This window comes from Gymnogyps californianus, chromosome 1 (assembly GCF_018139145.2).
Source record: "Gymnogyps californianus isolate 813 chromosome 1, ASM1813914v2, whole genome shotgun sequence".
NCBI classification, from domain to species: Eukaryota; Metazoa; Chordata; class Aves; order Accipitriformes; family Cathartidae; genus Gymnogyps; species Gymnogyps californianus.
In genome coordinates, this window is record NC_059471.1 from 151,633,168 (window position 1) to 151,649,345 (window position 16,178).

A 16,178-nucleotide genomic window follows, 5' to 3' on the forward strand; every position below is an offset into this window, starting at 1 on the left:
GAGGTACGCAGATTACTTCAACATATCTGTCCAACTATGGACTTGCATAAGCCCACTGCAAATTCCCTATTTTTCCCATTGAGAAAGCATCGTCTGAGGTGCCAGATCCATTAAGTCTCACACTGTGATGGCAGGACTTACGTTCACATCCTCCGGCACCTCCAAGGGCTGAGGCGTTGAAAAGTGGAGCCGTGAGGACAACCTTCCTCCTGGCTGGACAAAGTTGCACCTCGGGGAAGACAGCAGCTGGGCAAACAAGTCCAAGCAAATTCCCTTCTGTTCTACCTTGGAATGTTTCTGAAGGTGTTTATACATGCTTGCATGTTTGATGAGAAGGTGGCAATCAAATGGGTTTAATTTCTTCCTCTAACAGTTTATTTTGAGAATGAGGCAAGTGTCACCTCTCCACCATTTAAAACCAACAGCTCCATGGAGTAAAGACTTCCTTCCTACCAAAAGCATAAATCACCCTCTGCCAGCAAGCTCTGGATGGTCCATTGCAGCCAGTGAGATGTTATGCTTGGAACTTCTGACTGCAAGCGCAGAAAAGCTGGTATCCAGGAAAGTTGGTAGTGCATGGCTGTATAGAAGCAATGATTGCTATTACACATTTTCAAATCCTTGCAGGCCTAGGAGGTAAGTGCATTATCCATCAAAAGAGACACAGAGATTCAAAGAAGCTACATGACTGTCTGTAGACCACAGACAGAGGATTACACTTCTTCAGTTTATTCCTAACATCCATTTGTGTAAACCCTTAGCGCAGACTGCACACAAACTTAAATCATATATTCCTGTTGTTCTAGTTACTCGTGAAGCCACAAGCAGCTTGGCAACATGACTCCTCACTGGCCTGCACCAAACCACTGGCAACATCTCACCTGGCAAGAGGTCAGGATCTGCAAACATCTACTCTTGCACTTTCCACATATACGGTATTAAAGATAAAAGGGATGTTATAGACACATGTCAAATTCATTCTGCATTCATGCATAAGGTGATAAAAAGCAAACTTAAGCTAATCAGGAATCAACCCCAGGGATTCATTCCTTCACAGGAAAAAAAAATCTGTTGATGTAAAGCTTGCAGAAGGAAGCACTGGGTGCTCCCAAGTGTGGGCAGGCACAGACAGGTCATGGCAGAGCTGTACCATGTTCCATGTACCATCAGCATGGTCTGCTTTAGGTCACCAGCAGAGATCAGGATGGGACACGTACATCCTGTGGCCAGGAGGGCACTGTGGAGCTGTGGCTGTTTCGCTCTGCTGCCTGTGCCACCACTTCCGAGCGAATGGTGCCAAAAGTCAGGTGTCAACAGATGGTCTGAAAAACTCCAAACGTTTGGTAAGGAAAATGTAACTGCCCAGCTTCAAATCTGGCTCAGACACCCAGCTTTATCAGCTTGCTCCTACAAAAAGAGCCACAAATTCTGTAATCACTACAATTTATCAGGAGTTTTATTTTTTCATCTCATAAAAAAAAAATTTTAAAAAATCAGCATCTTCAGTAGCGCCAGATGCTTGAATGCCAGACTTAACAACTCACTGTCTTCCTAAAATAACTCCATTTTCCTTGGTGATCATCTAGTTCTGATAAATCACTCACAGTTACTACTGACTAGAATTAAGCAAATTTTATACTTCACAGATAGTCCAAAGCCATGGAGCTTTCCAACACTATTTTGACCATCACTGCTGACTGCTTATTAACTACCTGACACATTGATCCTATTTCAAGCATTCGGCAACAACAAAAACTACTTTCTAGTTCACCAGCAGCAGCACCTATTCAGGAACTGGTGTACAGGCAAACATATACCAGTCAGAAACTGAATCAAAACCCTTGAAAGTATCATTGGCTTCCTAACCCAGGATCATCTGAAGCAAAATCCTTGGCACATATCTCAGACCACCCTAACGAGATCGTTCACTTTCTGTTTCCAGAAGGAAGCAAGTCCTGGTCTGTGCCACTTGGTAAAACAGCCTATTTTTCAGAAATGCTGAAAGTGCCTAAAAACTTTATTTACATCAATGGGAACTGTGGATGCTCAACAGCTCTGGAAATCAGGCTTTCAATTATGGAATAAAAGAATAAAGCAGTCCTTTCCCAATCCCATAACCCACAGCAGGGCACAGAAGTATATTCTACCAATATTTCACTCTTTACTTTAGTATCTTAAAGTAAAATTTTGATATCTACTACTTTCTTCTTCCCTGTAGACCTCAGCTACCCATCCATTCAGCTGTGTGTTTACGGTCTTTCTTACCCAGGTTTCTAAAATTCCCTGAAGATATAAGCTCATTTTCCTAATCCTTAATCTCTGCAACCTCTAATTCCACTTGACAAGCTGAGTTGAGCAGGATGCAGGAGCATACACATCTTTGAAAGAGAAGTGGAACATTCCAAAAGGAAACAGGAAAGTCAACAAATTGCTGCAGGAATTAGAATAATGCTTTTGACCTTGTGGTTGTTTTTCCCTCTTCCCTTTCATTCTGTGACTGCAGGGTCCTTCACTATGTGGTGGTGGGGGGAGGTAAAATTTAAACACATGCACACTGCTTGCAGTACGTAAAAGCATCTCTGTTCATGGTGAGTTTGTTCTTAAGAGGTAACATGGAACAAGAGGATCCTAACAAAAATCACACAATAGTTTGGCACTCTAATGTTTAACTAAGACCAAGTAGCCACAATGAGCATCATTATCTCCCCCAGCTGTAAGTTTCTTGGTCCTCATTCCACCTACCCTCTCCTACTCACCCCTACTATTGTGCCACTCCAAAATCTGAGTGGGCCTTGAAATATTAACTCAAATCAGAAGAAGAAAATGGTAGAAACAAAAAGAGTATCTTTAAAAACACAGTAATTCAGTGTTAATATGCTGAAAATGGCAGAACTACCTGCCGCTATGAAAATGACCTACCTAGCGTGACAAACTCCTGCAGGAGTTAAGAGCCCATTTGGTGAGATGCTGAATATCTTCATGGTGAGCCATATCAGAACTACTTCAGCTATGGCTGTATTTACTCAGAATACCACACTCCAAACCTGTTATTTCAAACACCTACCAAGAAAAAAAGAATCTGATGCAAAAGGTATTTTGTTGTTTGCTTTTTTAATTCGGAACAGCAATTGCATACAGACTGAGGAAGGTTTCTTCTTCCGCTTGAGCCTGTTGGCTGGCACAGCAAGCACCCTGGGAATGCTTTTGTGTTTCTTCCAGCCCCACCAGGGACCCACAGCTGATCCGCTTGCAGCACTCGACAGAGCAGAAACGCAGCCGGCGAGGCATGCAGGGCCCCCGCAAGGGGCTCCCCCCCTTCCTCCAGCTTTCACTAAACAGTCTCTTTCTGGCTTATTACTCTCTCCCCGCAGCAAACATTAACAACAGAAGCAGCACAGAAAAACCTCGCTGCTAAGGATTAAGAACATCAGTCCTGACCTTCTCTCTATGTGGAAGGAATTCAAGTGGGCCCTCAGGAAAATGAAAGCAGGATTTATTTTAAATGGACCTTTTATGAAAATGACTGTGGTTTCCAGCTCGTCAGATAAATAGCCTTATTCACCTTGCCATGCCTTTGAAGCAGGTATTGTTCTGGAAGTGTTGTGGCATATGAATTTTGCTAGGCATACTTTCTAACTGTGCTGATACTACTGTAGAATATTATAAAAGGCAATTGTTCCCCAGAAAGGTCCATAAGCTGTGATTTATTAATGAAATGCCAAACCTGGGAAACGAGGCACAGGTCTCAGGAGTGCAGGGTAAAGTAAATAGCATGACAGAATACACATAATGTGTGCTAGCAAAAACAACAGAAACATGCACACAAAGAGAAGACGCAAATGCGTTCCTCTCCTTGATGGTATTAAACATTGTCAGCTAAGAAACATAGTCTGTGAGTGACTGAGGAATATGCTTAGATGCTATTCATACATATAAACCACCGGATAAATGGCAACATGATGCCAATTACAGCACAAATTAAAATCATAATAATTTGGTATAAAATGCCTTGTCTTGGCTAAGAAGCAGTATGCAGAGAAATGAAGAGGCAGCAGTACCTTAAAATTAGACCTGAAGTAAAAAACAACCAACTGTAGCATATGAAAGAACAGGATAATAATATATATCTCAGTTGCATGTAATGAATATAACTTGAAAATCATCACCATTTCCTGTACCATATGTAGCCACATCACACACAGCAGCAAAGCACGTTCTTTAAAAAGATATATCCTAGAGGACACTAGAGACTTTTTTTTTTTTAATTGATGTGAAACATAAGTAGCACTCCCCCCTCAGACATGAGCAAACTGTTGCACATCATTATGTGTTCCTGCTGAACAAGTAGAAGGTGCTGTGAACCACTATAAGGTACCTCCATAGCGTTGGTCATGAGTATAAATGCAAGACAAGGGCCAAGCAGTATGAGCTGCAATAAATTCCCCCAGACTGGTCAGGTACAAAAGCTACTGTTTCAAATTAGCTTTCCAGATCACCTTGCTTTGAATTACCCCATCGCACACATGAGTTTTCCCACTATCAGCCCTCCATATAACAGGTACCACATAGGAAGTGGAATCTGATCCATCACGTGCTCTGTACATACCTTCACAGCTACAACTGCAGGACAAGCTGCATTTTAATCACACTGCTAATTAAGCAGCATTTGCAATAGCATCCCCAGGCTTTGTCACATCCCTGGCACACTACTCAAAGCCCAACCAGACTGGGTGAGGAAGTTCACCACAAAGAGCTGAGCGGAACCTGAGGATTTTGAGACACGCCGGTGACTCCTGGTGCCTCGGCTAAAACAGGTCAAGAGAGGCCAATTTGCAGAGTGTGCTGGGCATCTGGGTGGTGAAAAATCAAGTCTCAAAAGGTTTCAAAGAGCTGCTTAACAACGGACTGCAACTTTGCTACATTAGTCACTATGAAAAAATCTTGGCCAGAGATGACAGCAAGGTCCTTTACTCCTACAGTGGGAGGTGTGCCAAGGAGCAGGCCTTTTCTTTACTCCCGTCAGCCCTTCTGAAGACGGACATGAATTGTCACATGTGATAGGGATGGCTGCAGCAAGAGACGAGCACCTGCCTTGTGCACCTGAACTGTGGCTGTGCACCTGAACACTGTGCAGAGCAACAAGTCCTTGGGGAGCTGCTCACGGGGAGCTCTTTGGCCAATAAGCAAGAGGGATTAGCACTATGCCCATGAAATGACCCAGCGAATGAAAGTTATATACAAGGAATTAACAAAGCAATTTTTCAAGCGACTTCCTCATTACGTAAGAAGGAGAACAACAGTGAAAATGCATGAGGAGGACGAGGAGGGAGGCTTCTCTCTCCAAACCATAACGAACTGGACAGCTGCCTTCTCTGTTTTTGCAGTTTTCAGCATAAAACCCCCCATCTAGTAACAGACGTGTTCCAGCAAAGCACTGTTTCTTCTCCTTCTGAGGTATAATAATGTTCACAAAATGAAATGGAACAAGAAAGCTTCATGCCTTAGATGTCCTTTATCAGCACTACACATACATGCCAATAGGGTTATTACCCTAATCACAAACGTCAACAACAAATTAGCCCTGTTTAAAATTCAATGGCAACAAAGGCGGAAATCCAATACATACATTCTCTAATTACAGTCCACGTAATATATTCTGTGAGTCTCCTGTGAGCCTGTTTTGTGGATGCACATGCATTGCCTCTTGCCACTGAAAATCAGTTCAATGTTCACTGCACAAATGTCTTCTCTTCTGCCAAAATCATTTCTAGCATTTCCATTCTCCATGCCACAGAAAGGAAAGTGTTAGTGCCAATGAGAATGAATATGAGGTTTTGTCCTCTTACCCCTGCACACCTACACACTCAAACAAAAGGCAGACAAACTGCATGCCCATTCACGCTAAAACCATTCCTTAGAAAATTGCAAGCTATTGCTTCCAGGTTAGACTTTGCAATGAAAAAGGAGAGAAAAATGGCTCCTAAGGCAGTTTTGTGTGTTTGCTTCAAAAAGAAAGCAGAACATCTTACACTTTATGAAATGTGAAAAATCAACTGATTTGTCTTATGCTGCCTACAAGCTGCAAAATACTGAGAAATAGCCTGTCTGGGGCTTGACTGAAGGATGGTCCTTCTTAGGGGGAGCAATGTCGTATGAAAGGCCACTACTGTTGTGTTTGGAAAGAAGCTTTCTTAAGACCCTAATATAACAAACTGTGCCTGCAGTTCATGTGTCCTGAACTTCCCTCTCCTCACTGTAGAAGACACTCCTGAGAGTGTCCGAAGCCAAACGGGATAACTTCTTTCCAGGAAATGTGCCTCTTCCTACCGTTTGCTTTCCTCAATGATTCATACTACTCGGCTTAACGGCAGTACCACAATTGGGTTGTTATGAGAGTCATTGAAAATACAATAGAAAATAGCTTCAGAAATTTAGAATTTCCTGAAAAGCAGAGTACTTCAGCTACCTCTAATTATACCTAGGGCTGGGGGAAGCATGTCCAAGTTGACCCCCAGGAACCATTACCAGTTCCATGTTCACAGTGGGTTTGCTGGGAGGCTGTGACCAGAGACTGGTTAGAGCACTTTGTCAAGAATAGGTGATGGTTCTGGTTTTACTTGGGTTAGACACAAAAGCAGATCACTTCAGATCCAATTTATTCTGTGTTTGGGGTTTTCAAGGATAAACACAAGGGAATCTACAAGATGAATTTCAAAGCATCCAGTAAGTCAATGCCTGGAGAGCGAAATTCATGTTGCTTAACGCAACATTAACAGTGGTTAAGAGCAAAGCAGTGACCTTATTCTCACAAAAAATTAGAAGTTGCAGTTTCAAATCAAACAGTGGTATTCATAAATCCAGACTGAATTGTTTTGCCTTTAAGAAAAAAAACAGAAGGAATAAAATTATGATAAAATTAGACATTTAATGCACGAAGTGTTTTGAAATATTTTGTTTTGCAGTTTGACAGAAGACAAACAATTCAGCTACCCAAAGGAATCCTTCTGGATTATCATTTTAACCAAAATAAAATAACACAGAATGTCTTTGGATAATCCTGAAAGATTTTTTTCCCAGCAAACCAACAACATTAATCTTACACATAGTACCAATTCTGACAACAGGAGAAGAAATAAAAAGCGACTGAAACTCCTATATTTCCCATACAGCATCTGTCAATGTATAATCTAAATTAATGACTCTGCAGCCTGGTTCATTTTCTGTCTCTGATCGGGAGCACAGGGAAGACTGCCAGCGTAGACTGAAGCATGTACATAACCTGCGCATTTTAGTATAATATAGGTATTAGAAACCTGTCACTCCCCTACTATGCTTTTCAGCAATACGTATGTTTAAGGAAGAGAAACTTTTGTACTATTTCAAAAATTATTACCAACACCTTTCCTAAAGAAGCTTCCACAACACAACTGAAGAAGGAATACCTTGTAACTCCCTACGATCCACAAAAAAACCCCCTTCCACATAAGTGCGTATCTGATCTCTGACAAGCCTAGTACAACCTCACTTTCATTTCTGCAATATGATTAATGGTGGATCTGAAATGCTGAATTGTGAGGCATGGCTTACCAACTATATTATTTACGCTAAATAACAATTTCCAGATCATTTCAGATTTCATACATTCCATTACTCCGCTGATGGGAAATCTTCTCATCAAGATGTATCCAACGTTTAGGTTTTAGAAGCACAGCAAAGGTACGAATACAATAATTGATTTTATTTTCAAATGGCTCTGCAGATGACAGTTCCCAGTCCTGTTTGAAGCAAGTGACAAAGAGCCTAATGACTACGGGAGAGGCAGACACACTTAACAACTTCAGTGCGGTTTGGATCATTAACAGTAATTGAATGCAGGACTCCAGGCCAAGTTTTGCCCTCAAATCAGACCAATTAGAGACTGAGACATTCAACTAGAGGGACGTTTTCATCTGTTAAGCTTGCCTGCATTAGTTATGTAGCAGTATGGTTTTTTCACCTCAATCCAATGCATTTGAGAGGAAAACTTCCACTTACTGACCATTTCATCTGAAGATTAGGAAACAAAAGATTTTAAACAAAACGTTGTATTGCACATCTTTTGGTGTTACCTTGAATGCAGCTATGCAGTGTAGGCTAAGTAACGTCATCACCAGCACCAGGAACACTGTGGCTAAGTTCCTCGCATCCCAGACGGACTCGATCAAAGGGATGCTGCCGACCTGCCAGTCGTAGCATAGGGTGATTGGTGCCAGCAGAAGCCACGCATTGAAAGCCAGAAGGTAGGAGTAAGTTAGAAACCTGCAAAAGAAAACGGGTAACGCAATACATGGAATGACTGCCAACACATGATACATTTTCCTTTGGCAATTACCACATACTATATGTGAGGAGAAGAAAAGAAAAAAAACAAAACAAACTCACTCAGGCAATACCATACTTCTCTGTCAATAAAGAGATGCTAACATAGGTGAGGGGCACTTCACCAGGTCATTTAAAGAAATAACATAAGATCAATAGTATTTACGTGGTTTCTATGCACCAGTGTTTGGAAAACTAACAGATCTTCATCTCCCATTTGAATGGTAGATTTTTGAAGTGACTTTCTACCAGCTTCAACAATAAATGAATAATAACTAAGCAGGTACATAGATATATTGAACTGTTAGACAGTTCACTGCATCACTCCTGCAATACAAAATATCCCTCTGGCTGGGTTTAACTTACAATTTAGGATTTCTCCTATGTGCACAATATCAAGCAATTAAAGTCAGACCTTTCTGTCTTTTCTCTTTGCATCCCAGCACAGAGAGAAAATACAGAAGAAAGGAGGCACAGGGTGATTCTTGGCTGATCCCATCACAGCTTATTAGGGCTGGGGACAGCTTGCATGAGATGTGCCACAGAAGCGATGGAGAAGTAGGGAGCCTTTCAAACTGTCGTAATCTTCATTAATTGGTATTCTCAATAGAGAGGAAATTAATGGGGAATGGAAACAGAGAACATGCTGCCCCCTGGGAAGTGTGCAGGGCTTTCAGAAGACCGAACAAGAACAGCATGTGTGCAACTGGGCTAAAGAAAACAAGAAAAAAAATAAAAAGAAAACAAGAAAAAAATAAAATCAAACCAACATCCCCTTTCCTCCCCAGCCTTTTGCTGCTTGGCACCTACTTGCCCAAAAGTGCATCCCCCTCAAACCACATTTACAAAAGTTTAAATACTTTTGTATGCAAGAGGCTGGAGATTACTCCAGCAATCCTGAAGTCAACCAAGCAAAATTGCGACAGCCTTGGAACAGACAAACCCTTCCTTGGTTCACAAATGGAAAAATCCACATTGTACACAACAAAGACAGCAAAGACTCAAAAAGAAATGAAATTATGTTCTATCCTGCATAGGATTTCTTCCATCTGAGCCTGCTTTGGCTGTTGTTATCACACCCAGTTGCCATGGTACCTTAGCAGGTTTATTAAAACGATAACAAAGGATGCCCAAGAGATGTCAAGCCATGTAGATAGAGGATTGTTTCACTCGCCACTTACAAACATGCTTCTTTGGGGTCAAAATGCAGCCCCTTAGAACAGCATTTACAACATTGTATTATATTTGTGGCGGAAGCTGTAAGACACTGAAGCGAAATGTGACTCCAGGCAGGCAGGATGGGAGTTTCCAGAGGGGAGTTGGGCCAAGACATGGGGATGAAACAGGCCTAAATTTTTGTGAAAACACTTTTAAATAACCACATACAGTTAGGATATCAGTTTCTCTTCTCATCCAAAAACCAAACATCTCCAGCAGCACCGCGACCCAAACGCGGGGAGGCTTACAGAGCTGGAATAATGTTTCATTGTAAACAGTGGAAAAGGCACATTCTCATTTCCCTGAAAATCTTTCTAAGCTCCCAGTTCTGACTGAAAATGGAATATTCCCACAATTTTTAAGGTTTTCAGCCATTTGGTACATTTCTCTTCCATCCCCCCATTTTCCTCCCCTTCCCACCCTGAGGTACTAAACAAGGGGAAAAGTGAGAGAAAATCCATCTTCTCTTTTAACAGAGGTAGCGATTAAAAAGCCAGTTTCTATTGAAGAAAGCATCCCTCAAAAACATAATCTCATTTTACTCAAACTCTTCTTACAATTTTGATTGTTCACTATTTCTAAAGAAACAAATATGACTTTTCTAGTCACCAAGCCAATCTTTTCTGGCCCGCATTACAGAGAAACACAGCAACGCAAAATCTGGTGGAGTTTAATCACACCAAGGCTCTCACTCATGATGTTATGTGTGGCCTGGCCCCACCTCTGCTCGGCCACAATACAAAATAGACTTCTGTATCAGCCTCGATACAACACCAGCTCAGAAAAGGTCGCCAGCATTTATTTACAGCTACTTACTTAAAAGCCAAACTGAGATCCACTTCTAGCTTTACTTTTAAAAGAAAAGGCATGTCTATTTATGTCAACCTGAATAACGTCATGGCATACAATATTGTTACAAGTGTGTATATTAGACAGGATTTTCAGAAGCATTGAGTTAGTTTTGCACTTGATGCGTTACGAGAGCCCAGTTTTCGGATGGAGTGTCCTTTTATGCCCTGGCATATTATCATTTTCAATAAGCATCACAATATTCATGGACGTTTGTATGCAAACCACAACACACACCAGAAACCCTCCCCTACTTACTCAGACTGGGCTGCTGGGTAGGAAGGAACAAGATGACATTTGGGATCTTAGCAAACTGCAGCATTGCAGTTAAAGACGGACTAGTTGCTTTTCTGCATCTTCACTGATAAGGCAGGAGCTGATAAATCGTTACGCAGCACAGAATAGATAAACACAGTTTGCTGCCATGACAAATTGAGTCAGTTTAACAAATTTTAAGAGGAATTCAGGGTAGCCAGATTAGTGTGTGTTAATGCATTTCTGCTCGAAGGTTAGGACGAACTGCTGTTAAAGATGAGAAGACATGCTCCAGGACACGTGCTGATCACGAGAGGTTTGTAAACAAGTCCCTCTTTCCATGTGCTTGTGGGGTTTCCGTCTTCCTTGGGAGCCATGTTCACAACCTGCTGCCAGAGGCAGGTCCCAGAGGAGATGGACAACTGCTCCGTTTGATTACAGTAATAATTAGTGTCTTAATATGCTCTGCCAACAGCGGTGAACTATTTTAAAGCCTGTGACAGTTATTACCATCTACGTACGGTCAACTGGTTCGCCTCTTCAGACACCTTACTGGAGAACCTTTGGCCACATCTCTCGTCGTCAAGCCTGAACACCCTCATTGAACGTGCATGTGCCATCAGCAGGCACGGAAGCAAGATCCAAGAGGGCGCTGCCTGATTTTGGGAGACGTTTGTAAGCTGCAAGAAAGCCTTGAGTGAGCTCTGATCCCAGCAAAAGTTTGGATATGCTTTCAGCATTGGTAACCTCTCCTTGAATGCGATGGATGGCTGTATAAAATAAAGCACTACAAGCTGTCACTATTCTAGGTACTAGGAACAGAAAAATAACAGGATGCTAATAATAGTTACTGACAATTCAGTGCTGCTTTTTACTTATGGCTCTCAAAAGCACGTGATATTCCTTTACATCCGTGTGGCTCTCGTATCACAAGGCTAACCAGGGAGAAAGCTAAATGCAGGAGAAACTTTGGAAGAACCCTGTCACCGAAGCTGACACTGCAAGGAAATAATTTGCAAATTTTGAAAAGACTCAAAGATTCATGGAATCATTCCAGGAGCTACCCACATTTCAGCGACCTACCTGCAAATGGCAACAAAAGTATTCTCTTTTAATTAGTTGACTACGTGAATTACATTTTAAATTAATGATCTTCTCTATATTGCTGTTCATGTCTGCTGGAATTCCAAGGGAGAAAAATCCCTGCCTCTAACATCTCCTGCTCTATCAGTTAATCCCAGGCAAGTCAGAGTATTACTGGTGACATGACTGGAAGAATCTGCCTCTTAATTGGCAATCAGTTTTCCCCCAGGCTGGGAATTTGCATTACAGCAGAGTCATTTTTTTTTTTTATTTGCAAATTGAACATGGAAATCCAAGTTTCAGTGAGTATCAAGTGGTTCTTTTCACTTCTCAGCATCTCTGGCACGTTCAGAAAAACACAGCTCCTCCTGTAGCTAGCAGGTGTTGTCATGGCAATCCAGTTTGTTTAGTTTTAAATTTTTTAGTTTAAATGTACTGTTGTGTGCTTTGTTTGAGATAAATACAGGATGACTCATATCTAGAACCTGTTGCAGAAAACAACTATCTGAACTGATTGCTTCTGCTGCAAAACTGAAAGTAAAGGGTACTACTTAAAGCCACAAACAACACGACAGAAAAATACTTGAGGGATTGTCTGTTATTTTTTGCTGTAATAGAGACTAACGAGCTTGGAAAAGCCCTAGTCTCAGCTCTGCCAAACCCAGGCAATCAGAGCACGTGAGGATTGTGAGACTAGCTAAAAAAAGACAAGATTTATAGAAATTTATGAGAAGTTTCATTTGCTTTCTGATTTTGGAGCATTTTAAGCTTTTTTCCCCCAGCTCCCAGGGACTGAGATTATAGATTTTTTCCTAAAACTGTGCTACATGAGTGATCACAAGACTCAGTGCCCCACCAAAGCTGCATGGAAAAGCAGGGGCCAGTGACCCTATTCTTTCTAGGTGCATACAGTGGTACAACCTACCACCTACCCAGTTCTGCAACAACCCATCCCATTCCTGACAAACAACCTTACCCCCAAAGACCCAGCAGGGTATTCACCTGCAAGTGGAAGTTTTTGCTGCACTGGGGATTTTAGCAAGGCAAAGCAAAATATTCTCCTGGTTGGGAAAAAAATGGACCTATCTAGAAGACAGGTGATAACAGTGCACTTAACTGGTATTTGGGAAAAGAAGAGCGTGTATGAAGAAGGGGGGGATCTGAAACAGAAGCAGGAAGATAGTCGTTGCCCTTTCAGAACTCACAGACCTTGTTAATGCTCTTCTGAGAAGACAACCTCCACACTGCCAGGGACTCAGGGAGGTTTCAGTTCACTGTAAGGGTGAGAAGAGCTCCTTTATTAGGGAAAAGAGCTTCTCACTTGCATTAACAGCTGAACTGATTCCAGCTCAAGGCTCTCTTCATCCTCTACAAAGCCCTAAAACCAAGTGTGTTTGACGAGCTACTTCACAATAATGTCCTCCTAGGACACATGTGGCTGCAATTATAACCAGGTGGTGGTATTTAAGGATATTGTCTTAAAATTGTATATATTTGTGCTTCCCCTGGGGAACTGCCATTCTTTCTCACGAGTTTATTTTCCTGCTCTGTATATTGTCAGCCTAAACATTTTCTTTTCATAGCCTTGGAAGAAAAAAAATCACACTCTGTCTATCCAGCACATTTTGTGATGGTGGAGTAAGACTACACAAACAAGCAACAGACAGACTAATTCCAATTTAACATCCAAATGCAAGTATCAGCTAGACAGAAAATACTCATAACTGGAAAAAGTGCCTGTGCATTCCCTTTCATCAAAACTTGCATCTAGGGGAAAAGAGCTGCCAGTCGGTAGAGGATAGGAGTAGGAAAGAAAGATACAGATAAACAGACAGCTGCAGCTTGATGAATAGCAAGTTAACTCCTCTGGAAGGTGGGTTTGTGTGCACCAGGGGCACAGGGGGAAAGGCAGACTACATTGTCCTCTATAGCTTCACAGCCTGAAGAGCTTTGATCTGGTGAACGGCGCTCTCTCAGTTGTTTCAACTCTGTGGCTAAGAATCTGAAAAATATCAAATTCTTGAAAAGTAAAGACTTTCAAAGAGCCTGTGAATTTCCAGTGAAACCCGAGCCTGCTGTCAGAGTCTCAATGCTGGAAAACCTGGGATTGATCTCGTACTGTTTCTCCTCTGCAAAGCCCTGCATGCTGTGCCTTCTGATCAAACGTGATCCTCAGCTCGCCACCAACAGCAGCACGCTCCAGAAGTCACGCAGCCGAAACCCCCCAGTCACTGGTGGGCAACTGCTTCAGAAGAGGCTCACTGAGGCAGCAGGGGATGGAGGGTCCTCTGAACAGCCGCTGAGATACTGGTGGCTGATCCTCAGCAAGTTAAAAACTAGACCGCAGAAACCCGCTGTGATGTTTCTGGAAACGGTCCATTGTACCCCAGAGCATTACCTACCCCGCACCGGCGGGAGCCAAAGGGATGTCCTGGGCACACTGCTTTGCCTGAGAAACTGGCCATGGTCTAGCCCTCCTGCGTGGAAGTATTTTGAAGAGCAAAATGCATTGCCTATAGGAGCCAACGGCCTCTGCTTTGGCTACACGCACCCCCCCCCCCCCCCCAACTCCATACGCAGGCTTTTGGCAGGAAAGGCTTGTTGTGTAACCAGCGCTTGCATCAAGCGCCATGACCCATTAAAAATGCCTATCAAGCTGATTTCCAGAGCAGCACTACCTACCGGGATTTGTTCATTAAACCAAGAAAACTTAACTGAGAGAGATGCTGAAATCTTTCACGTGGCTCTGGGAACCTGCTACTGTAGGATGGCCTTTGCTTTGTAGCACTACCTTCCAGCCCCCTTGGAATACAGAATACATTTTACACTTAATGTATGGACTGTCTGGGCCCTGGGTGGGCTTGACAGCAATTCTTACCAACACTGTTGTTCCCCCTTTTGTCTAGAAGTGAGCCCTGAATGCTGGGTGCCTGCAGAGATTACATGTAGGGCTGAAGTTAAGCATCTTTGGGTACGTGACAGAAAGCACTGACAAAACAGGCAGAACTTTTCCACTCAGGAAGCATGTGCAAGCCTGGCTAATTAAGAACTGGTATATCACAGGGGTCTATTTTAATGCCAGTTCCTGGTCTAAGGTCAGTGAAAAACCCATACCAGAGTAGTTGTTGCACTTGACTTCTATTGCCTTGCCAGAACTGTCTGGCACAGGAACCCACTTCTCCAGCACCGGTCCGCTGTGTGCCTTTCCCTTTGAAGTTACAACTGGGATGATTAAATGCATCGCTCAGAAAACAGTCACAAATCTCTATGAAAAGGAGTATGTGCCAGTTTTTATGTATAAGCATTTCTTCAGCATTCTGCGGCACTGAATTCTCATTTACCTGATTGAAACAGCAAAGAAATACAGAAAGTCAAGCTTACAGAGAGAGCAGTTCAACCATAGGACAATGTTATCTCAAGGCAGTCTTAGTAGAAATGCATTAACTATTTAATGCAACACCACAAATAAGCCTGCTTCATGCCCAGAGTGATCAGCCAAGGGAGGTCACAAGGCAAATGCCAGCAGAAATTAATATAACTTGACTCCCAAAGATATAGTTTAAAAAAAAACATACTTTCTTAGTTTGAAATTACTGGTAGGATTTAATCTGTTTCACACACCTTGAGACATGCTGCACGATGGACTTTTCCCTTGTCTCACTACAGTGTTAGTAATACAATCTGTTTATCCAGAGGCCTCCTACTTCTTTCCCCTCAAGAATGGCAGAAGAAAGAAACATTGTGCAAAACGTCTGAAGCATGACAGCTCACCGCTCAACGCCCTGCTAACACTCAAGCTGCACTTCAGTACACTGTTTACCTAAAGCTGAGTAGCTCTCAAAACCTTTCTAATTGCATTCTTCCTCAACTTTCATCTAATACAAGCAAGAATGTTTTAACAGAGGTTTGGGATTGGTTTTTCTATTGCAACAGCTTACCATAGCAGATTTTGGGATAGCAAGTCACAGTGACTGGAAACCTGTGTTCTTTAAGGTAGGTCGCTGGGGAAGGTACGTCCTTTCTGCAGCGTACAACAGCCTGTATGGACAGGCTTTAATGGCAGTGCTTACGAATAGCAGGATTCCCAACACCTTCATTTCTGCCTCCGCTGAGAAAGGGAATGATGGACAGATTTCATCTTCTCACATCACCCTTGCCAAGCAACACACTGAAGGACATGGAAATGTGGCTTTCATTTATGTCACTGTAAATTTTAAGGTATTTGGGAATATTAGAAAAATCCAGTACCTTGCAGGGACTGAAGCATTCATATTCTGACTTCCAAAGCATTTATTTGCATCCCCATTCACTTGTAATTTTAAGGACAGTAATTTAGTGAATATACTGAACAGATGATTTTTTTTTTTTAAAGACTGAAAAACTGTCACTATTTCAGCATATTTCGTCTTCCAATG

At 42.2% G+C, this 16,178-nt stretch overlaps 1 protein-coding gene across 1 annotated transcript in view; it reads right to left on the bottom strand.

The window, feature by feature from the left end:
• Window positions 1–16,178, bottom strand: part of TMTC1 (transmembrane O-mannosyltransferase targeting cadherins 1) — a 142,664-nt gene that overhangs the window by 64,163 nt on the left and 62,323 nt on the right. The window contains exon 8 of the mRNA XM_050915106.1: window positions 8,109–8,298. Within this exon, the coding sequence (XP_050771063.1) occupies window positions 8,109–8,298 (190 nt within the window). The remainder of the gene's footprint in view (window positions 1–8,108; window positions 8,299–16,178) is intronic.